This window comes from Muntiacus reevesi, chromosome 6 (genome assembly GCF_963930625.1).
Source record: "Muntiacus reevesi chromosome 6, mMunRee1.1, whole genome shotgun sequence".
Classification (NCBI taxonomy): Eukaryota; Metazoa; Chordata; class Mammalia; order Artiodactyla; family Cervidae; genus Muntiacus; species Muntiacus reevesi.
In genome coordinates this window covers 31,548,206-31,571,630 of record NC_089254.1, presented here as the reverse complement: position 1 = coordinate 31,571,630, position 23,425 = coordinate 31,548,206, and the positions used below count along the sequence as shown (strand labels likewise).

The 23,425-nt window shown below is 36.7% G+C and overlaps 1 protein-coding gene across 5 annotated transcripts in view; it reads left to right on the top strand.

Moving 5' to 3' along the window:
* DMTF1 (cyclin D binding myb like transcription factor 1) overlaps positions 1-23,425 on the top strand; it is a 45,642-nt gene that overhangs the window by 20,595 nt on the left and 1,622 nt on the right. For 4 of the 5 annotated variants that reach the window (XM_065939895.1, XM_065939892.1, XM_065939894.1 and 1 more), the window contains 11 exons: positions 1,834-1,948; positions 2,812-2,888; positions 8,478-8,635; positions 9,746-9,778; positions 10,588-10,697; positions 12,930-13,158; positions 14,854-15,005; positions 16,300-16,509; positions 19,350-19,435; positions 21,818-21,973; positions 22,482-22,856. In XM_065939895.1, the coding sequence (XP_065795967.1) occupies positions 1,834-1,948; positions 2,812-2,888; positions 8,478-8,635; positions 9,746-9,778; positions 10,588-10,697; positions 12,930-13,158; positions 14,854-15,005; positions 16,300-16,509; positions 19,350-19,435; positions 21,818-21,973; positions 22,482-22,856 (1,701 nt within the window). The remainder of the gene's footprint in view (positions 1-1,833; positions 1,949-2,811; positions 2,889-8,477; positions 8,636-9,745; positions 9,779-10,587; positions 10,698-12,929; positions 13,159-14,853; positions 15,006-16,299; positions 16,510-19,349; positions 19,436-21,817; positions 21,974-22,481; positions 22,857-23,425) is intronic. The other variant, XM_065939896.1, reaches the window with a different exon arrangement.

Here is a 23,425-nt window from a genome sequence, read left to right as displayed (position 1 = left end):
AATTTGGTAATTATTTACTTCATTTGATGATTTTTGTCATGTTTAACATTACATGGTTTAAGTAATGTAAATCTTCAGGAAATTTTGCATCATAAGGCTTTAAGTGTTTACCCAAAGACAATAATTAATCATGGAAGGTTTATTCCTGAGATTCATAGAGTGGGCTTTGCTATATATTTAGACTCACTTTGGGAAATGGTGATTTTATTCTTTCAACAAACCTGTTAACGTAAGAGAAAGTCATCTCAGGAGGTTTTTCTGCATTTCTTAAAAGTATTGTATGTATCAAGATCTTTTAATAGCTCTCTGTATTGTCCTTGATACTTAACTCCTATATCAAATCTTACAGAATTGTGATCCTCAGAATATAAGAGGCCTTGGATATTGTCTGACTAGTCTGTTTAAGTTCTCAGCTTTATAAGGTCCTCTTAACCTTTAAAAAAATCTATATGATTTTTTTTGTATATGACACATAAATGCTGGGTTATAAAACTTTTCTTGTTTGTTCTAGTGATTTCTAGCTTTTGCCCATGGTTTTTTTTTTTTAAACAAACAAAAAAATCCATGTTAATAAATACAAAATATTACCACTAGGTATAAAAATAGTAGGTAACAATAGGCATGACTTTTCTCCTCACTGTGCCTTGATTCTTCATGGACAGCTTCTCTCTTTTTGAAGTGAGATGTTTTCATATCCTCTTGAAAATAGAGATCCAGTTTCTGCCTACTCAAGAAACAGTCAAGCTTTGTTACGACCTACCTCCAGAAAGTGACGTAGCTTAGTAGTTGATCCAGGCCAGAGACCCAGCTGGATTGAGTGGTCACTAGGCCTATGACTCTCCTCTTCTCCTGGTCTGCATATAACAGGCTCGTCATACCTGGTATGGTAGTACTGTTGCCATATCTTCCTCACTTATACCATAGCTCTCTCTAGCCCATAGCCAAATCTCTTAAAAACAGCTTTGTTCCTGCAGAATTTTCTAGATATTTCCTAATTGCTAATAGCTGCATAAATACACTGAAAGCCACTGGATTGTATACTTTAAAGGGTGAATTTTATGATGTGTGACTTATATCTTAATAAAGCTTATTTAACTATATTTCTCAATATAGGTTATTTTATTGCAATAATAATAAAATTAGTACCATATGGTTCTTTGAAAAGAAGATGCCTTTAGGAGGGTAGGTATCAGCTCTAAATACTTACCCTCCTAAATGTAAAAATAAAGTTGTCAGTAAACAATATGCAGACTACAGTTTTGCAGTAACATCTTTTGAATTAGCCTGTTAATCTTTGAGATTGATCAGCAGGTTACATTACAGATGACCATATATTTAGGCAGCAAACTACCTGTGAGAACATGAATATCATGACACTCGACCCCAGCATTTCCATCTTATTTTATATGTGAGCTGGTTTTATACATAGTAGTAGCAGTAGTAGTTGAGTCGCTAAGTCATGTCCGACTCTTGCGACCCCGTGGACTACAGGTTTCTCTGCTGATGGGATTCTCCAAGCAAGAATACTGGAGTGGGTTGCCATTTCCATCTCCATGTTTTATACATATAAATATACAAATGGCTTTTTTTCTTGTTGATAATTTTGTTTTCATGGTGTCTTAAAGGCAAGAAAATATTTTGTCTTTCTATGAATTCAGTGTAGTTTTATATCTAAAACAAATGAATTTCATGTTACTAGAAATTCATTTGTTTTAGATACAGCAGAGTTTTTTTATAATGCTTGGCATTACAACGGTGAATCAGGTTGGGTGTTAAATCAAGCTGCCACTGTTTTGTTTTGGTGTTGTTTTTTTTTTTTTTTGCCTTTTCAAGATTCTACAGAATGAGCAACTAGATGAAATATCTCCCTTGGGTAATGAGGAGGTTTCAGCAGTTAGCCAAGCATGGTTTACAACTAAAGAAGATAAGGATTCTCTAACTAACAAAGGTAAGATACACTGAATTTCAGTGACCAGTGGCAAAAGTGAGTGTCAAAAAGAGCTTGTAGTCATAAGGATCCTAATTTGGGCCTTCATAATTATGGTTGAATAGTTACAGTAATTTGAACCTAATCGAATTAAATTTGGCTCTGAATGGGGCTGGGGAACCAGTGTTCATTTTACAGTAATTGATCACTTGTCCCATATGAAGTAGGTTATAAACAAATGCACGGTGTTACCGTTTAAGTGAATACAGGTACTGCTTATGGGAGAAGGAAGTCAGACATTTTCAAAGTTCTACTATTTGATCTGATAAGTTGCTTAGAGGTTTAAAGTAAGTGTTTATAGTGCTACCGCGCTCGTAAAGATTGCTAGAAAGCTACTTCAAGAGAGTGAGGATTGTGTATATGCCACTCTGAAGTAAGGAAAGGAAACAAGAAATATGTAAATAGATTGTTTTCAACACCTGTACAGTAACTACTCATTAAGAATTACTCACTTGATATTCCATTATGTTATGTTTACCTTGTCCTAGAATCTTTTATATGTATTTTTTTCCCCATAAAACTTATTTTTCACTGCAGAAATTTTTCAGAAAGTTTTGAGTGTAATTTGACTTTTACACTTTTTATAAGTCCTGTCCTGCTGAAAGGGTAAGAGATGTAATTAAGATGAAGTATTTTTTATGACTCTTTTACTTATTACCCCTGTTTACTAGGGTCACTTGTATTCTTTCTTAAAAACCAGAGGTCACAGAAGCAACTTTGCCTAGGGATTTTTCAGATTTCAGATGAATAAGACATTAAATTAGCTATATTCTTTCCTCTCAAAGAATAACATTATCAATAGCATTACTTGTTTTCTTTTAAAGGACATAAATGGAAGCAGGGGATGTGGTCCAAGGAAGAAATTGATATTTTGATGAACAATATTGAACGCTATTTGAAGGTATCTTATGGCATATTTTTTTGTTTCACTAATTTTTTGATTGCCAGTTGCAAAAATACCAAAGTACCACTTTTCAGTAATTATGTAATCGATAATTGGCTAACATGTTGTAGCTTATTAATTTCAGTTGTATTATAGTATATTTACACATTTTGAATTCTCAGTTTAAAACAGCTTTATTGCTTTAGGTAACACCCCAAAGTTAAGACAGAGTTTTAATAGCCTCTCAGAATCTTAAAGCTCTATCTTTTCAAGCAGCCTATAAATTAGAATTTAAATTTATGCTATGTAAAGCCCAAGACATGTGTCTTCTTTGAATTTATGACATCTCACTCTAGTCCTTTCCCTTAAAAAAATTAGTTCATCTTCATATTCAGGCTTATATCCTGTTTTATATTCAGGCTTAGTCATCCTCTTCATTAGATGACTGATGAAAACAATTTTTAAAGCACTGGAGATAGAAATTGCCTTAATACATAGTGTTAGCCTTTCAAATGCCAACAGTCCATGTGGTAACTCTGAAAACACGTGAAGAATGATACAAGGCTTTGCATATTGGATAACATGTTGGGAAAATATTTACAAGAGTAAGGATTTGAGCTGAGTTTTTGAGCTGAGTTTCAAAGAAAGGGGTAAGACTTAGGGGTAGAGTAGAGCAGAGTACATCATGAGAAACACTGGGCTGGATGAAGCACAAGCTGGAATCAAGATTGCTGGGAGAAATATCAATAACCTCAGATATGCAGATGACACCACCCTTACAGCAGAAAGCAAAGAAGAACTAAAGAGCCTCTTGATGAAAGTGAAAGAGGAGAGTGAAAAAGTTGGCTTAAAACTGAACATTCAGAAAACAAAGATGGCATCTGGTCCCATCACTTCATGGCAAATAGATGGGGCAACAGTGGCAGACTTTATTTGGGGGGACTCCAAAATCACTGCAGATGGTGACTGCAGCCATGAAATTAAAAGACACTTACTCCTTGGAAGGAAAGTTATGGCCAACCTAGACAGCATATTAAAAAGCAAACACATTACTTTGCCAACAAAGGTCCGTCTAGTCAAGGCTATAGTTTTTCCAGTAGTCATGTATGGATGTGAGAGTTGGACTAAAAAGAAAGCTGAGTGCCAAAAAATTGATGCTTTTGAACTGTGGTGTTGGAGAAAACTTTTGAGAGCCCCTTGGACTGCAAGGAGATCAAACCAGTCAATCCTAAAGGAGATCAGTCCTGGGTGTTCATTGGAAGGACTGATGTTGAAGCTGAAGCTCCAATAATACTTTGGCCACCTGATGCGAAGAGCTGAATCATTGGAAAAGACCCTGATGGTGGGAAAGATTGAAGGCAGAAGGATCGAGGATGAGATGGTTGGATGGCATCACCGACTCGATGGACATGAGTTTGAGTAAACTCCCGGAGTTTGTGTTGGACAGGGAGGCCTGGCGTGCTGCAGCCCATGGGGTCAAAGAGTCAGACACAACTGAATGACTGAACTGAACTGAGGGCTGGAGGGAACATTATGAGTTAATGATGTGTGTTGAGGATTCAGAGTTCAAACCCAGAGTATATTAACATAACCCCTTTAACTTGAACCAAGATAACTGGCTGCTAGAACTTGAGCTTTGAAGTTTAATTCTTCTATTGTTTGATAGTTTACATATAATTTTTCACTATTTTCAATACATTGCTGCCTAGTATGTCCACATTCTTAAGCTTAATTTAAGCTACACTCCTCCCAAACTACACTTTATAAAAAAAAAAAAACTTTACTTCTTTATTAGGGAAGGAAGATCCTTCCCACCAAGCTAATTGTTTAAGAGAAACAGAAATTCAGTGACTATTGAAATATATCCAAAAGTGTATTAAAAGTTGTCCACTAATCACACACACTTTAGTTAAAATTAGAGAAATGCTACAGGTTTAGTAATCAGTTGGTTAAAAAAAAAAAAGAAAAAAATACCACTGAATTTGGGAAATTAAGAAGCTGATTTCTTATGTAAGAAATTAGAGTAAATGATTTCCAAGGACTCTTCCAACTTGATGGTTAAAGGGCAGCTTTATGTTTAAGACCTTTTAGATGACCATTTCATTTGACCAGGTTGTGAGTAGTAAGAACTTTAAATTATAGTAGTTTAAATAGTTGGAGAAGGAAATGGCAACCCCCTCCAGTGTTCTTGCCTGGAGAATCCCAGGGACAGAGGAGCCTAGTGGACTGCCGTCTATGGGGTCGCACAGAGTCGGACACGACTGAAGCGACTTAGCAGCAGCAGTTGAAATAAAATTAGCAGAGAAAAGACAGATAAGCAAGTAGTCTTCTGAGGAAGCCTGGTGACTAAATACTGGCTAATAAGGAGAGTGAGGTAATGGAATAATTTGAGTTTTGTTTTTTTTTAATTGAGGATGGTTAGGATGATGATGGAATTGTCAGAAGTAAGAAATGTCCAAAAAAGATATACTGATCTTGGGAAGAGATAATTTGTTTGATTTTTATTTTTGACTATGATTTTTTATTATGTGGTGCTCTTGCAAGAACATTATGGAGCTGTTTTTAAAGCAATTAATAACATGTCATATATTCCATATTTTGGGTAAAAATATAAGATACTGTCACAAGGAACTGAGAAAAAGAAAAGTCTTCATCTCACTGTACTATCATCCTGCAACACAGTGCCTTAGATCTTGGTACTTGTAAATATTTAGGTTTAATTGTTTCCAGACTTGAAATTGCATAGAATTTTGAAAAGGATTCTAAAATTTAGAAACTTTTTACTGTAAAGTTTAATACAGTCAAAAGAGTGTATATAATGCATCAGTGGAATTTTACCTGTTTTAAAATTTACATAAGTAGGTTTATTCTCTGGGTATTCTGTAACTGGCTTCTTTTGTTCAATATTGTGATTTTGAGATTCATCCCCTAGTGGTTTTTTTTTTTATTGAAACCTGTGTTTCATCATGTGAATATATAAGTTATCCATTCCACAGTTAATGGTCACTTGGGTTCTTTTTAGTTTTTGCTGTTAATTTGTTTAATTCTGGTGGGTGTAAAAGGTATTTATTATGGATTTAATTTGTGTTTATCTGATTATGTGTTGTTATATGCTTGTTGGCCATTTCTGTTTCCTCTTTGAAATTCTTGTTTGTGTCTTTTATCAGTTTTTTCTATGGGGTTGTTCATTATAATTTTCTTGATGTTCTTATCATATGCTGGATACTGTTTTTTCGGTTATGTTACAGATCAGATATCTTGTCCCAAGTTAGTGGCTTGTCTTTTCATTCTTTCTAGGTATCATTTGATGAAAAAAAATTCTTCATTTAAGTGTCAAAATTATCAATCATCTTTTTACTGTTGTGTTTTTGTGTGTTTGTTTAAGAAATCCTCCTCTGTTTCCGGGGCATAAAGATATTCTCATATATTATAGTTTTGCCTTTCACATTTTTTTTTTTTACTCTGGTTATGAGATATCATTTCAGTGTTACTGGGTTGTGGTGGTTTTTGCTTTCTTTTTGTATTGATAACGCTTGTTCTGGCATTATTAGGGAATGTCTGTCCTTTCCCAGTCTACAATACCCATTCTGTCTTAATTCAAACTTAAAAAGATGTGTTTCTAGCTTTTCTGATTTGTTCCTAGGTTCTGTTTGATACCTACACCAGTTCTGTTTGATAACCTACAGCATTAATCTAAGAAGCCTCAGTGTCTATCTGATGAGGCAGGTCCCTTCATCAATGTCTTGGCTGTTCTTGGCCATTTGCTCTCCCGTTATAAATTTAGATTCAGCTTGCAAAGAATGAAAAACTTGGAATTTTTGTTGGGATTACATTGAATCTGAATCAGTTTGAAAGGAATTAACATCTTTTTAATATTCTGGCTTCCTATCGAAGAGCATTTTATAGCTCTCTCTGTTAGTTGGGCTTCCCTGATAGCTCAGTTGGTAAAGAATCAGCCTGCAATGCAGGAAATCCCAGTTCGATTTCTGGGTCCGGAAGATCCACTGGAGAAGGGATAGGCTCTTCAGCTGGTAGAGAATCTGCTTGCAATGTAGGAGACCTGGGTTCGATCCCTGAGTTGGGAAGATTTGCTTTAGAAGGGAAAGGCTACTACGCACTCCAGTATTCTGACCTGGAGAATTCAGTCCATGGGGTCACAAAGAGTCAGACATGACATTGAATCTGAATCGATTTGAAAGGAAGTAACATCTTTTTAATATTCTGACTTCCTACTGAAGAGCATTGTATAGCTCTCTGTTTTAGTTAGTTCCTCTTTAATTTCACTTGATAGTTTTATGTTTCCTTCATGAAGGAATTACATAATTTACCTAAGATTTAGTCCTAATTTTGATGCTATTACTAGTGAATAGTTTTAAAGATTTTTATCAGCTTTGTCTAGAAATACAAATGACTTTGTTAACTTTGTAACCAGCATTCTTGCAAGTACTCTTAAATAATTTTTTCATAGATTTTTGGGTTTCTACGTGTATAACATCTGTAAGTAATTCTTCTAATCTTTATGCCTTTGTAAAAGTGGGGTGTAGTTGGTGTACAATATTATATGTTTCAGGTATACATAGCGATTTATAATATTTAAAGGTTATACTCCATTTATTATTATTACAGTCTTTATGCTTTTTGAATGTTGAATTTTATGATTGCTCTTTCCATAAATGTTGAGATTTTACTTTTTTCCCTGTAAGTCTACTTGTGTAATTAATTACTAATTTTTGTGAAACTAATACAAAGTCATTCCTAGAGTAAGCTTACTTTTTGATTGAGTATTAACCTTTTTATATATTACTGGGTTCAGTGTGCTAAAAGATTTTGAGGAGTTGGGTGATCTATTTTGATAATTGAACTTGGCCTGAAAAATCTTTTCTAAAACTCTGCTTGTCTGGTTTTCCTTTTAAGATGATGCTAGTCTAATGAGTGGAAAGTTATCCCCCTTTTATATTTAGGATAGTTTAAAATCAGAATTATGTTTCTCCTAATTGTTCAGTAGGATTTACTTGTGAAGTCATCTTGGCCTACTGTTTTCATCGTGGGAAAATTATTAATAACTGGTTAAATTTTCTTCATGGTCTGTGCTTATTGTTAGATTTTTTTCTCTTCTTGAGTCAGATGGTAAGTTGACTTTTTCTAGGAGTTTGTAAATTATATGTAAGTTTCCAGATTTATTTCCATAAAATTTTCATGAGGTTCAACTATATAATCTCTAGGCTCTAGGCTCTTTTTTTAAGGTTTGTTGTAAGTTTATCTTTTTGTCTTTTATTTAGTCTTGTGGATCTTTTCAAAGAAGCAGTTTTTAGCATTGCTTATTTTTTCTATTTTTGATTATATTAATTTTGTTCTTAAGACTCCTTTCTTTTTTACTTTATTTAGATATAATTTTTTATAATTTTAAAAGTGGTTTGCAGGACTTTATTGAATTATATACAACTTATTTTTGGAATATTTAAGTATCATTTCTTATTTGACTTAATTAGCAATACATTATTTTTCTAAATGCCATTGCTTTTAACATTAAAAAATCTTTTAAAAAGCATAGTATATCCATATGCATTTTATCAGAAATGCCTAAATCAAAGAAATGTACCCATTTAGGCACGCGGAATAAAAGATGCTACAGAAATCATCTTTGAGATGTCAAAAGACGAAAGAAAAGATTTCTACAGGACTATAGCATGGGGTCTGAACCGGCCTTTGTTTGCAGTTTATAGAAGAGTGCTTCGCATGTACGATGACAGAAACCATGTGGGAAAGTATGAAAACTTGTAATACTGCATGTTTTCATGTAACTTAGATGGGAAATATTTAAGGAACTATCATTTTTTAACTAAAATTATGATCAAAGTCTAATTAGAGACAGTTGCAGATTACTGTTGAGCAGTGTTAGTATTTTTATCCCCCAGGTACATGTTGTAAATATGGTGAAACCTCATTACAATAAGGCCTCTTTTAGAAATTAGAATCTGAAATACCTTATATAGGTTTGATTTAAGACTCAGCTCAGTTAACATTAAGACATCAAAATCTGCTTTTGCATAAAGTAGCGTTAAAGAAAGTATAAAAGTAGTTAAAGATTTAGGAGATGTAAAAAAACTTATATTCATTGGTAATGTTTTTCCTATTCATTTTTATAGTGTAACATTTCCTAGGGCAGTCAGTGACTTTTTTTTTTTTTTTTAATAAAAGCAGAACTGAAAATAACCAAATTTCTGGATATAATGCATGGATTTCTGTCATAGATAAAATCCAAAGGAAGCCTTCATACCTTCAATGCAATGATGATAATGGTGCTATTGACATATTTTAAATTTCTCTTTGGGACTTGTAGATGATAGTAGTGTGGCATATTAGATACTGCTTTTAAAAAAAACATTGCATTGGTTATGTTGAGTACTTGCTACTAAAAAAAGTCTTGACTTTGGAGCAAGAATATATCAGTTGTCCATGCATAGGTAGAGAAAGAGAACTTGAATTTTTTCAGTGACTTGTAAGAGCTGACCATAGATTTTCTTTTTAGCTCCAGTTTACCGTGTCATCATCTTTCAGAGTAGCCATGGTATTAGAGTACCTGAATCTAACTTGAAATAACACAAGTGTTAGGCAACAGAGGAGAAAATACGTTTTAAATGTTGAATTTTCCTAGAGAAAATTGTTACAGTGCTAACTTTTATTAATAGCTTAAAATATTTTTTAAGGAAAAAAAATTAATATTTATTAATCTACTTAGAAATTGGTTACTTTAAAAACATTATGAATATGCCAAGTGATTAACATTTGGCTCCCTAAGTGAAATTCTGATTTATATTAAGGCTTTTAGCATTCTTTGTTTAATTGATCTTTTAAAAATTTCTTTAAATTTCTAGATATACACCTGAAGAAATTGAAAAGCTCAAGGAGTAAGTTTGACTTTTTTTCCCATTTTACTTTGAAAATGTCAAGAGATTATTGGTAGGCTGGAATAACTTAATCCTGCTGTTAAGCAAAGTTGACCATATAAAGACCTTATCAAATCTGTACTTGCACAGAGTAGCCATGTCCATAAATTCAGTGTCCTTAGACCACTAATTGTGTCCTTAGACCACTAATAGGGGTTACAAAAGAGAGTAGATGGCCATTCTTGGTAACCTAAAGACTAAATTTGGGGGACTTACATACCAGGATCAACACCAAGGTTGTGGTAATGGCTTAGTTTAGAATGATTTAGAGTTGGCAGATGTTTCACCGACTATACAGTCCTATTTTGTAGGAAACATAATTTGGGGACCATGAAGTATGGGTTAATGGATTGTGTTGATCATGAAAGGAAAAAAAAAAGCCTGATCCAGTTTATGATAATAAGAACTTGTGAAATTTTTCAGGTGTCTGAGAAGAGCTTGTTAGGAGTACTCAAAAGGGAAAAATCTGGGGATTGCCTGGGAGATTGTGTCAGTAACCTGAGGGGAAATTTGGTCTTTTTTGAGCACATATCCAAGTTACTTATTTCTTCTCTGACCCAGGAAAAAGGCAATTGCTGCCTGTTTTTTTTCACCCACAGACAACTGTGGACCCCAAAAAAAGGCCACACTTTCAAACTTTGGCTCTCAAAGTATTGCTGCCCACCACTTCCAAACCAGTCAAATGGGAAGAAGAAGAATGAAGAATAAATGATGAAATTAAAAGGGAGAAACAGTTGAACCAAATGCTGATTGGCAGACTCTTGTTTTAGGCTCCGGATAAAGCATGGCAATGACTGGGCAACAATAGGGGCGGCGCTAGGAAGGAGTGCCTCTTCCGTCAAAGATCGGTGCCGACTGATGAAGGACACTTGCAACACAGGTACTGTGCGCGCCCCTGTTCTTTGTCGCCATTCAGCCCTCCTGCCCCTTCACATGCTTCCTTCTTTTCTGTTGTGGAAAGAGCTTTACTACTCACTGAAGTTTACATTTTTTCTTCTAGTGCCCTTTCTTTTCAACTAGACCCAACTAATCCTTTATTTTTGAGCTTTGTGTAGTAAGGTGATATTTTCATAGGGACATATTGCCTCAGCTTCAAAGGTTTTATTTAGGTCTAGCAGGTTTCTGTTTTATAGCAATTCAAAACTGCTCCAGGTGGGAAAGTATTTTTGTCCTATACAGGTACTTTTAAGGCATATGTGCAGGAAGTGATTTTAATTTAAGTCCATCTGACTATTGAACTGATGTTGGCAACAGCTTATCAACTCATATTTATGAAAATCTTTAGTTCAGGCATGTCCCAACTTAGGAAGAAGCTGTGTTCCAAAGGCTGTACATACTTTGCCTATTTCAAACTTGAAGAACTTTTTCCATAGAAAAAAATTGTGATTGGTGTTTCAGTTCCCAGGCCAGACCACAGATATCTACCCAATTCATGTATACAAGTTACTGATTGATGATACTGTTCAACCTAACCTTTGTGACCAACAGCAGTGTTTAGGCTTCACCACCAACTCTCACTTACAACCTGTTTCCTCTGTAAAATAATGAAGGTAAAATAAATGATGTCATAGTTCGCTTTTTAGCCCTCAAATTATCTGAAGGATCCACAACCTGTGCTCAGTCTTTCAATTAGAAATAAGTTCAGTTCGTTCTCAAGCTAGGCTTGAGCTTCCAGGGAATATATTTTTTATCTCACCCCCTAAAGTGGAATCAGGAATGTTTCCTGCTTAACCAGTCCACCAGCGAGCGGTATTACCTCTAAGGCAGTGAAAACCTAAATTTTACCAGCTCTTATTGTGTAGTGAATGAAGCAGAAATGGGAGCTTTAGGTTTACAATGGGACCCCAGAGGTTGATGTAAGACATTGAGTATAGAAGCCCTTTTGTGGGCCTAATGGAAAAGCATTATGGCATTCCCTGATTGCCAGCCTGAAGAAATGCTCTGCCGTTATCTTTCCTTGTTGCTATTTATTGTTTTGGATCAGGAGTTTTGTCTTTTGACCACACCATGAGACGACAGTCTGAGTTTCCCCTTCCTTTTTTGCCATGCTAAAATATGAGAGCAGGAACTTTGTCTGGAATCTCTGGTATCCAGAGCTATGCTTAGCAGATGAATGAATGAATCCCGGAAAGGCAAGCACATGGCCTTTTTGAAATTTGCAGCTACTACTAAGAAAATAGAAACTTTAGAGTGGAAGACATTTTAAAACGGTTCTCTTTTTTTTTCCCCCCTGTTTTTCTGCCTAAGCTTTTTTTAAAGAAAAAGACCAAAGGGAACATGTAATACTGTTAATAGGTTTATGGATTCAAAAAAACTGAAATAGAAATATGTGTGAATACCAGTCTCAGACTGGTATTTTATCACAGCAGCCTGGAGTTGGGACAGGAAATGGTATAAACCAAGTTTTTGTTTTTATTGAAATGGGTGGGAAGCCATAGGTATTGTTCTACTTGTCCGTCTTCATTCATTCCTGTAAGTAAAGGTCTCTGAGCTTACTACTGCACTTCTGCACAGCAGGGAATCTTTGGTGGGACTAAGAAAAAAGTATGAGTTTCTGTGTCCATCAAGCCATCAATGGAACACTTCCCAGTTAGGACTCAGTATAACTTGAGAGAATATAATTCTTTCTAGCTATGTTTTAGATAGTTTTTCTTTCCTTAAAGAGTCAGTTGGTGCTTTCTATTAGGATTCTATGTTTTCATTTGTAGTACTAAGAACCTTTGTTGTTTAGTCACCAAGTCATGTCCAGCTGTTTGTGACCCCATGAACTGTAGCCTGCCAGCCTCCTCTGTCCCTGGGATTTCCCAGCCAAGAATACTGGAGTGGGTTGCCATTTTCTACTCTAGGAGATCTTTTCAACCCGGGGATCAACCCCGCATCTCCTGTGTTGCAGGCAGACTCTTTACCACTGAGCCAACTGGAAGCCCACTAAGGACCTTACTGGGCTGGTAACTGTCTTAGTAGTTACATACAGGTTTTCCGTATGTCATTCAGAAATAATTCTGACAACTACTGCATACTTCGGATCAGTCCTTTGAAATACAGTGCTGAATCTGATTTGCAAAATAAGAAAAAGGTAGCAGTAGTCATCTGGATGCTCTCCTTCTTTCAGGGAAGTGGACAGAAGAAGAGGAAAAGAGACTTGCAGAGGTGGTGCATGAATTGACAAGCACCGAGCCAGGTGACATAGTCACTCAGGGTGTGTCTTGGGCAGCTGTGGCAGAACGAGTGGGTACTCGCTCAGAAAAGCAGTGTCGTTCTAAGTGGCTCAACTACCTGAACTGGAAGCAGAGCGGAGGTACCGAGTGGACCAAGGAAGATGAAATCAATCTCATCCTCAGGTGTGTGTCCTAAATCTTCTAATGACAAAAGCTGCAGAACTGCTGTGGCTATCTAGATTGACTTTCCTCTTTTGATTTCCATAGATGCCTAATGTCGGAAAAGCATCTTTTCCATAGAGAGCCACTGTTTAAAATCCTAACTGTTCCATATTGAGCTCTTTTTTGTTTTGTGTTTGTTCCTCTTTTAGTGGATTTAGTGCTCGTGCAAAGTACCAGATTGAAGGCGTGGAGACTGAAGTCCTCTCTCTGTCCGCAGAACAGGTGTGGCACAGGCCGCGGCAGTGCAGCTTTTCCACTGTCCCACCACTGTGCCTCAGTCCTGGCCGAGAGGGACCGTGTTGAGGGTAAGAGGGCTGTCAGTCTCCATGCCCTTCAATCTTTGGCTACTGTGCGAATAAGATAACCCACATTAGTTATCTCCCACCTTCAAATTGGACCAAATTAAGACACTTCCATTTCATACATATCCAAAGATAGCTTTTAGATAATAATCCTAAGCTTACTGTTAAATTAGTTGGTTTGTGATTCAGTGGCCAAAAATACCAGCAGGAACTTTTGTGGCTACTCCCTACTGAAAATCAAAATCCTGACAGTTTACTAGAAAACATGTAGACCGTTAAAACCCCAAATTTAGCTGTATTATTTTGTGTTAATTGTGGGATTTGGGGTTTCTGCTCAAGCATTGTTTTATCTTTTTATCATTTTCTTTTGAGTTTTATTTTATTTTTTTTTTTTAATATATTTTACTTATTTGGGTGTGCCAGGTCTTAATTGTGACAAGTGGCATCTTTGATGCAGCATGCAAGATATTTATTTGCAGCATGTGGGATCTAGTTCCCTGACCAGGGATTGAACTTGGGCCCCCTGCATTGGGAGCATGGAGTTTTAGCCACTGGACCACCAGGAAAGTCCCTTCTTTTGAGTTTTATTTTTAATGTAGCTTTTCCCCAGCTAGTCATCTTTATAAATAGTTCTTTTCTGAAACTGAAAGTCACTCAGTCGCGTCCAACTCTTTGCGACCCCATGGACTATAGAGTCCATGGAGTTTTCCAGGCCGAAGTACTGGAGTGGGTAGTTCCCTTCTCCAGGGGATCTTCCCAATCCATGGATCAAACACAGGTCTCCCACATTGCAGGCTGATTCTTTACTCCAGCCTGAGACATCAGGGAAACCCAAGCCACTTGGAGTGTGTAGCCTATCCCTTCTCCAGCAGATCTTCCCAACCCAGGAATTGAACCGGGTTCTCCTGCATTGCAGGCAAATTCTTTACCAGTTGAGCTACGAGGGAAGTCCCATTCTTTGCTACGTAATTTTATTTTACAAGTGGAAGAGCTCAGATCTAGGAAATACCATTATATAACACACTACAAAACATTATAGAACACTATACAACTAAACCTGTTCTTATTCTGTTCTAACCTTTAGTTCTTCTCTTTCCTTCACAGTTCTGGTTCTGACCATTTTTATGGTTCAGCATATTGGCAGTACCATTAATGAAAGGCTGTCACTGTGGTACATCTTAGCTCTTAGCTCAGGAAGCAGGCCTGCACTCCCGCAGTCCATCCTTTCCCATGGACCTAGCGTCTCAGTGACATACCCTGCCATTCCCTTTATCGCCAGTGCCATCACCTGTAGTCAGAGAACGATTCTTGCGGGGAACAAACATCTCACAGATGCTTATTTTGTAACCTATAGGATAGCAGAACTTGATGTAGCTGATGAAAATGATATAAACTGGGATCTGTTAGCAGAGGGATGGAGCAGTGTCCGTTCACCACAGTGGCTTCGAAGTAAATGGTGGACCATCAAAAGGCAAATCGCAAACCATAAGGATGTTTCGTTCCCTGGTAATGTATTATTTGCTCCTTAAGTCCTTACCTTATCTTACCATATTTAGTACTCAAGGAATTAGCTGTTACAAGTTCTTTGCCTTAGCTAAAAAGAGATGAATCTTGGTAGATTTTTACTTCAACCTCTGTCCTATTTCTTTGGGTAACAAACTTTCCTTGAGCAGAGTTAATATGATTTGTAATTCTCAAACCACCAAGGATAGAATTACACATATTTACACACTTTCTTCTCACATAAACTGTGAAGAGGAAATAAATTTCACATGTGTTTTCATTGCATACGAAGATGTAAGAAATTACATTTAAATCAACTTTTATGAATTGAGTAATTTCAGATTACTTACCTGCATCATTTAGAGAAATTCTGTGGAGATTTATTTTGTAGAACAAAGGCTGGGAAGTTTCTAATTTCATTTATTGTGTAAATCTAGAGATCTTAGGTTTGCTTAAAAGTGAAGTATAGCTTACTTTCCACTTCACTGTCTGCTCTGTACTTAGGCACTGAACCAGGTAGTACAGTCTTTGATTTAGGTAATCAGATTCACTCTCACTGATATAATGCTCCAGCTTCATTTTTGCAAAGGAAAATTAAATGCTGAGGAATTTGGCTTGATGAAAATGTGATTTCTTTTCCCCTAAATACCCAGTTACAAATTTATTTTGCATTGTAAAAATTGTAGTATAACCAGGAGAATGAAGGAATACTAAATGTAACAGGAACCCAGCCAGGTGCAGCATCACCTGGGATGACTGATGTAATTTATCACGGTTAGTAGAGGAGCTGGCTCAGGCCATTTGCATACTGCTATTGGGAAAAGCTCAGCTGCCACTCAGGGGTTGTAAGTTAGATGACAGCCAACTGACTGTTCCTGCAGTGGCTAAAACAGTCAAGTGCCATTTGAGTCAGGGCAGGGGGTGGGTACCCAATTCATTACTGAATAAAAATGTTAGTTAGTTTTCTTCCTAAATAAGAATTTTATCAAGAAGCCCTAAGACATAGAAAATGTTGTGTTTCCATGTTCCTTACAATAGCTATTAATGTAGCTTTGATGGCAAGAACAATATTCGGTTGTGAATTTTGTAAAAAAATTTTTGATATAGATAGCTTCCAAAAATTTCCAGACAGGTTATGGCTTTTAAATATTTTTATTATTATTTTGGTAAGATGTCATATCCTATATACAACTATTTATTCCAAATACTTTCCCTCCTTACCCCCCACCTCCCTTGCTGCTTAGATGGTGGTCTGTCGGAGAATCAATGTTCTTTTTGTCTACCCATCTCCCTTCAGTCTTGATAAAAGGTCTTAAACAGTTACATGAAAATCAAAAAAACAACCCAACGCTTTTGGAGAATAAATCAGGACCTGGAGTTCCAAACAGTAATTCCAATTCCAGTGTACAGCATGTTCAGATCAGAGTTGCCCGCTTGGAAGACAATACTGCCATCTCTCCAAGCCCCATGACAGCCCTGCAGATTCCCGTCCAGATCACCCACGTCTGTAAGTAACCTCAGAACTCCTTGCTATTTGACCTGTGTGATTTAGTGAATGCGCCTGACACCTTTCAGTCTTCTAGAATTTTGACAGAAATTTATCCAACTTGACAAATTAAAGGATATCTAAGGCATTTTATGTTTATTAGCTTGATAAATATTTGCAAAGGATGAATGTGTGACAGGAAAGACTGATAACCTACTACCCAGCCATTATAAACCATTTTAAATCATCTTACTTTCTAGATGTTATAAAGAATAAATGGTTAATAGAAAACTACTTAAAATACTGTCAGCTAAGCAAGGACATAGAGTCTCTAGGATGGCACATCATTTGTAGTAATTCACCACAAGACATACAAATGAGGAATGGATTTGAGATGAAATGTAGAAGAAATGGATTTTGGTGAGGTTGAAAAAGATTTTCTTTAGGGAGTAAAGACCCAATTTCCTGCAGGGATTGTTTTGTTTACCTCTCTGGTATAAACAGAGAGACTTCCCTGGTGGCTCAGTTGGTAAACAGTCTGCCTGCGATTTGGGAGACCTGGGTTTGATTCCTGGGTTGCGAAAATCTCCTGGAGAAGGGAACAGCTACCCACTCCAGTACTCTGGCCTGGAGAATTCCATGGACCGAGGAGCCTGATGGACCACAGTCCATGGGGTCACAAAGAGTCAGACACTACTGAGTGACTTTCAACTTTCTCTTCTCCTTAGCCTCTGACTGACATCTTCTTGTGCTTAATGAGATGAGAACCCAGTGAGTTATAGGGAGAGAAATTCATTTTCTAAGATCTAAGCCAAGTTGATCTACCTTTCTTTCTATTATAGAAGGACAGAAAAGGAAAGAATTAGGATAAAAATCTCAGAACCATATTATTTTTTCATTTTTATCTCACTTTCCCCCCCTACATAATGTTATTTGCCTATAGAAAGGCCATTGCTAAGAGTTTTTCAATCACTGGGTGTTATTCTCAATCCAGGGATGATTGGCATTTTGAGTGGGACAGTTCTCTGTTGGCAGGATGTCCTCCTACACACTTGCAGGATGTGTAGGGTCCCCTGACGTCAGCCATAAAATGCCAAGCAGTGCTTTCCAGTCAGTATGACAGATATAGGCAACTTACAGGTTTTCATATGTACTCTATGATCGCATTTGAGAATCTCTGGACCACTTAGTTGGCATTATTAACACTATTTCTGGGAATTCCATGGCAGATGTTTAAATTAATTATGCTTGTCTTATTCTTAAAGTTCTAATTTAAATGTGCTTATTGATATTAATTAATAATTAATATTAAATGTGCTTTAGCTTTCTATCAGTATAGTAAAACATGAAGAATTTATTTTCTTTAACCCTGCTTGTTTTGTTTTATAGTCTTGAGAATTGCAAAGCAACTGAAATTACTAATCCACCATAAATATGAGAGAGTCTGTTGACTAAAAATTATTTATGCATGGAGAAAGTTATAATTTTCCTTGGCCACTGGGTTGGTAATACTTACTGAGAAAATAGCAAACATTTTATAGATGGTGCCTTAATATTCATTCACAGCATGCTTTTTTAAGTATTAGAATAATTTTATTTCATCCAGTAAGAAATACGGGTACAGTAAGTTTTACAAGACACCCATTATTCTTGGCATTTGAGCTAAAATCTCATGGTTGTTTCTTTCTTTATTAGAGGTCAGGGATGCAGACTATTTAGGGCCAGAACAGTAAATATATGTTAGGCTTTGCAGGCCAAGGCCAGATAGATCTTATGGAATTCTCTGTTTTTGTTTTTACACAATCCTCTAAAAATGTAAAAACCATTCTTAGCCTTGAGCCACATTTGTCCCCAGCCATAATTTGCTTACCTTTGATTTAGGTTATTTATCTGAAATCAAATTATTCTATGTATGATCTTAAGAATCCATGAACTAGTAAGAGAAATAACAGGAATTAAATGTATTTCTCTGAAACTGAGAAGTATTATAGTCAGAATATAATAAACAATAAACATCATACATTAGAAGTCAATTTCAAATCATTTTCGACATGGATGTACCTACAGGTGGGACTGACAGCACCAAAAGAGCTCACATTTCTTCTAGTTTGCTGTAGTTCTGTATACCTTGTGCAGACACAATGAAGCCTGAGCTTCAGTTGACATACCTGTCTGATTCTCTAAAGTGCTATTTATTCACCCAGTACAGTCATCTGAAACAGTACTGCATGTATTTAATGTTTTTGATCCTCACAACTACTGTATGAGATAGACAGGGCAAGTAAAGTCTCTGAACATTAGTTTGGATTGAAGTAAGTTATTTGCCTGGATTTACATTGCCAGAAGTGATGTCACTAGAACTAAAGCCTAGGGTTCTCGGACATCTCTATATTCCAGACATCTGTACCTTCTTACCAAAAGGTACAGGAAAACTTAGCATTTTATCAAGTTCCTGTATCTTTGCAGGTTAGCCTTAGTGTATTCCTCTTTCTTACTAACTATAATTTTATGATCTATGCCAGGGTTAGCAAATTTTGTCTCTGTCATAGCTACTCAACTGCCCTTGTAGTGCAAAAGCTACTACAGAAAATATATAACCAAGCAGGCTTGACTGTGTTCCTATTAATACTTCCATTTATAAAAACTGGTAGTGAGCTGGATCTGGCCGTGGGTCATGGTTTGCTGACCCTTATCTGTGCCATCCCAGACAGATCCATTAGATTTGTTATCTGTTAAATTTAAATGATTGTGGGTTTCCAGACCAGTTATTCAATATGAGATGGCCCTCCTAGTTAATTGAGTACACTAAGGAAATTGAAATTTAGAAAGTGTTTTGTTTATTGTCCTTGTTCTTGCCACAGCTTCAGCAGACTCCGCCGCTGCTGCTGTTGACTCGGAAACAATAACACTAAACAGCGGAGCACTGCAGACGTTTGAAATCCTCCCAGTGAGTAGCCGCCTTACAGAGCCTAGTGCGCAAGAGCAGCTGGTGTCCCTGTTAGAGATGCTGCATGAACAAGTGAGATAGAAAAATTAACCTGGCTGTCATTACGTGTAACTCTATCCATGAGTTTGGAAGCCAGATGGCTGGAAGACAACATAAATCAGACTTCTACTTTTTATAATTAATTTTTCAATCTGATATAAACCAATAACATGTTTTTCTTATATAGATGAAAATGACAATGCTAACATGTAGGGTACATGCTACATATTTTTATCGAATTATAAATATATACTTAAAAAGTTCATATTGGTTGAGGAAAAGTTTCTGGAATGAATTATTTAACAGAGTAACACTGCACTAGCCATTGCGGATACAGGGTTTAAAAGTCCTAGTCATAAATGATGTAGCCACTTAGGCAAAGAATCTTGTAGTCCCTTAAAAGGTTAAATATTATTACCATGTGACCCACCAATTCTAATCCCAGGTATACCTAAGAGAAATAAAAACATTATATCCATGTAAAAACTTATACATGAATGTTCATAATAACTAAAAAGTAGAAATAATCCAAATGTCCATCCACTGATAAATGGGTAAATAAAATGTGCTATAGATGTACAAGTGATTATTTGGCAGTAAAAAATATGCTACCACAAGGATGAACCTTGAAAATATTATGCAAAGTGAAAGAAATGGGACACAAAATATATAGTGCAGGACTTACATTTGATACGTCAAAACTAGGCAAACCTATAGAGACAGAACATAGATTAGAGGTTAACTATGCTAAGAATTTTTGGGGGAGAGATGGGATGTGTCTGCTAATTTAAATGTAATTTCTTTGGGGGGGGTATGAAAATTGAAAAACAGCCCCAGTTCTTTGCCTGGTTTCTAAAATAGGTAAACCCAAAATTATTGGCTCAGTTCTCATGAAGAAAAAATGAATTTTATTTAAATTATGTCAAGATTTATTTGCTGTGAAAAATATAAGGAGTACTAGTGCATGAGTTTATTTATATCCTATACACAGCCAAATCTCATGATGGCCCACAGAGCAAAAGATCCTCTTTTGGAGCTTCTACCAGGCTGCTTACTTAACCTAAGCCTCGCTTTCCTAATTCAGTGGTCTTCAAAATAGGGTTGTAAAAGAAAGTCATTTGTCACAGGTACAAAACAGAAATTTGTTTTACCTTTTTTTGCCACTTTCCCCCTGGCCAAATAAATAATGTACACACATATATTCGAGGTATGTGTTCAGGTATGTTTATGAGGTCACAATTAAAGATTTAGAGACTTCTGTCCTAATTTATTAATAAAGCATAATAGTGCCTCAGCTCCAAAAATGTATAAGCATTAAATGTATTTAAGTATATTAAAATATGCATATATGATATACATGTAAAGTATTTACTATTTGTGATGAATAAATACAACCTTAAGAAAAACAGTCAGCTACACTTTTATGAAGAGGGAGAGGGAAAAGTGAGTTGAATCCCAAGTGTATGCCAGGCACCATCACAATCATTTCTAATCCTCAACAAACCTTTCTGTGAGAAGTAGTTATTATCCCTGCTTTCATGTTTAAGAAACTGAGGTTCAGTGAGTCAGGAGCCAGTAGAGCTGCTGTGGAGGAAGTCCACAAGACCATGTCGGACTAGAGACCAGGATATACGACCTTCACCTCCAGCTCTACCTGAACATGCTCTTCCTTCAGTTTTAGGGTAAACCAAACTCACATTACTATGGAGAAGCATATGGTTGTGAAACGTGTGTTGCTGTTTCAGTAGTTTTATTACACTTCCATAAAACATCTAAACATACTATCAGTTAAGCAGTTTTCAATTAGGATTTTTTTCTTTCAGCAGAAGACTAATTGCTATTTCTGTACCTCTTCTCCTAACATAAAAATTTTCTAAAATTATACCATGAAAAAAATCTATTCAAGTACGTAAACACTGCCATAGTACCTTTTCAAAGATGTGAAGCTTTTTAACTGGGAGACTGCTAGGTTTTATGTGCTACAGAGAAAGGATAAAAGAGGGTGTGCTGGGTTACTGCGCTGGAAACAGTGGTTTATGAGGCAGTGTCTTGGACTGAGATTGAACTGAAGCCAGACCATAGACACACAGGGCGTGAAGAGTAGGATCAAGGCCTTGCCTCTCTGTTAAACCTGCAGGCTGTGAAATGACTTACAACACATAAATAGTCCAGAATATTATGCTTTTTATTATTTGCACCTTCATGATTGGTACCAAGTACATTTGTACTTGACTAGCAGTAAAGTCCCCATTTTGGATGTAAAACTAGATGTAGTGAGCACTGAGTCTATTTACTTAGTGGTATGATGCACCTGTGTTAACCAGATTTTTCTTTTTCCTTTAGTCTTTCCATTTACAGCCCACTGGCACTCCAGGCACCTACCTGCTTCAGACAAGCTCAAGCCAAGGCCTTCCCCTCACCCTGACTGCGAGTCCCACAGTCACCCTGGCAGCTGCCGCTCCTGCTTCTCCTGAACAGATCATTGTCCATGCTTTATCTGTATGTCATCTTACATAAATTCCTTGATTTTTCTAGTTTCTGTAGAAAAGACTGACTAAACTGATAAGTGTCACCAGAGATAGAACTCATACCTTGGGGGAGGGGGGAGGTAAATTTTGAGCTCCAAGACTTCAGGACCTGTTAGGGACCAGAATTAATTGCTACATAATATTAAGAGCCAGTACTACTGTAATCCGTGGATTTAAACTATTCTTCTACCACTGTTGTCCCAGGAGCATGGTTTACACCTTCACTGGGGTACCTCCCTCATTCCTGTACATGAGATGGACGTACATTAGGGGCAAGGGGCTCTTAGGAGCACAGAGGCCCCAGTAGGTCAAGAAACAGGAATTCTAGAGGAACATGGTAAGAACACTGCAGATCCAGAGGTGAGAGGCATGGAGGGGACACCAGGGTACCACGTGTAAATGTCATTTGTTGTCTATAACTTTAGGCTGGTATGTACTTTTTCATCTTGCCACTGATTGTTTTCATTAACATTCTATAGCCAGAACATTTGTTGAACACAAGTGACGTCACAGTGCAGTGTCACGCACCAAGAGTCATCATTCAGACAGTTGCCACAGAGGACATCGCCTCTTCCATATCCCAAGCAGAACTGACAGTGGATAGTGATATTCACTCATCTGATTTTCCTGAGCCTCCAGATGCCCTAGAAGCAGACACTTTCCCAGATGAAATTCATCAGCCTAAGATTACAGTAGAGCCGTCTTTTAATGATGCTCATATATCCAAATTCAGTGACCAAAATAGCACAGAACTGATGAATAGTATTATGGTCAGAACAGAAGAAGAAATCTCTGACACCCACCTTAAACAAGAGGACGAACCCTCCCCGTTAGCCCGGGCTTATGTTACTGAGGTAAGTTGCACTTAAACAGCCTTAAGCCTCAAACCTGCAGTTTGGGAAAAGCCTAGAAATTGTTTATGGAAAGATATCTTTAGAACCTTCCTACCTTCTTTTATTTTATTTATTTATTTTCTTTCCTATTTTCTTTTAGACACACACTCAATGTGCAATCCTCCTTCTGACAAGTGTCATTCATCCAGCAGGGCTGTGCTCTTCCCACAGTTCCTCACTGAAGCCTTTCCCTCGCCAACCCCCATAGATTGAGAAATGTTTGTGGAAACCATCTTCCTGTGGGTGGTTTGTAACAAATCTTTGTGGTTCAGCTTAGGAACCTCATCCCACAGTGAAACAGCAGGACCTGTCACTGAACTGGCTCTTTTAAATTATTTTTTTTGCTAGTATATAAAACATCAGAGTGTGAGGTTATTATTATTTTTGTCTGTTTTAAGACCTTAAGTTTGGTTTCTTTATATTCTAACTTTAGGATAATATTTCAAAGTCCTTTCAAGCCTAAATGTGTTTGGGGACTTAAGGGAAACCAGGAATATGAGACAATCTTTTTTTTTTTAATTGTTATTACT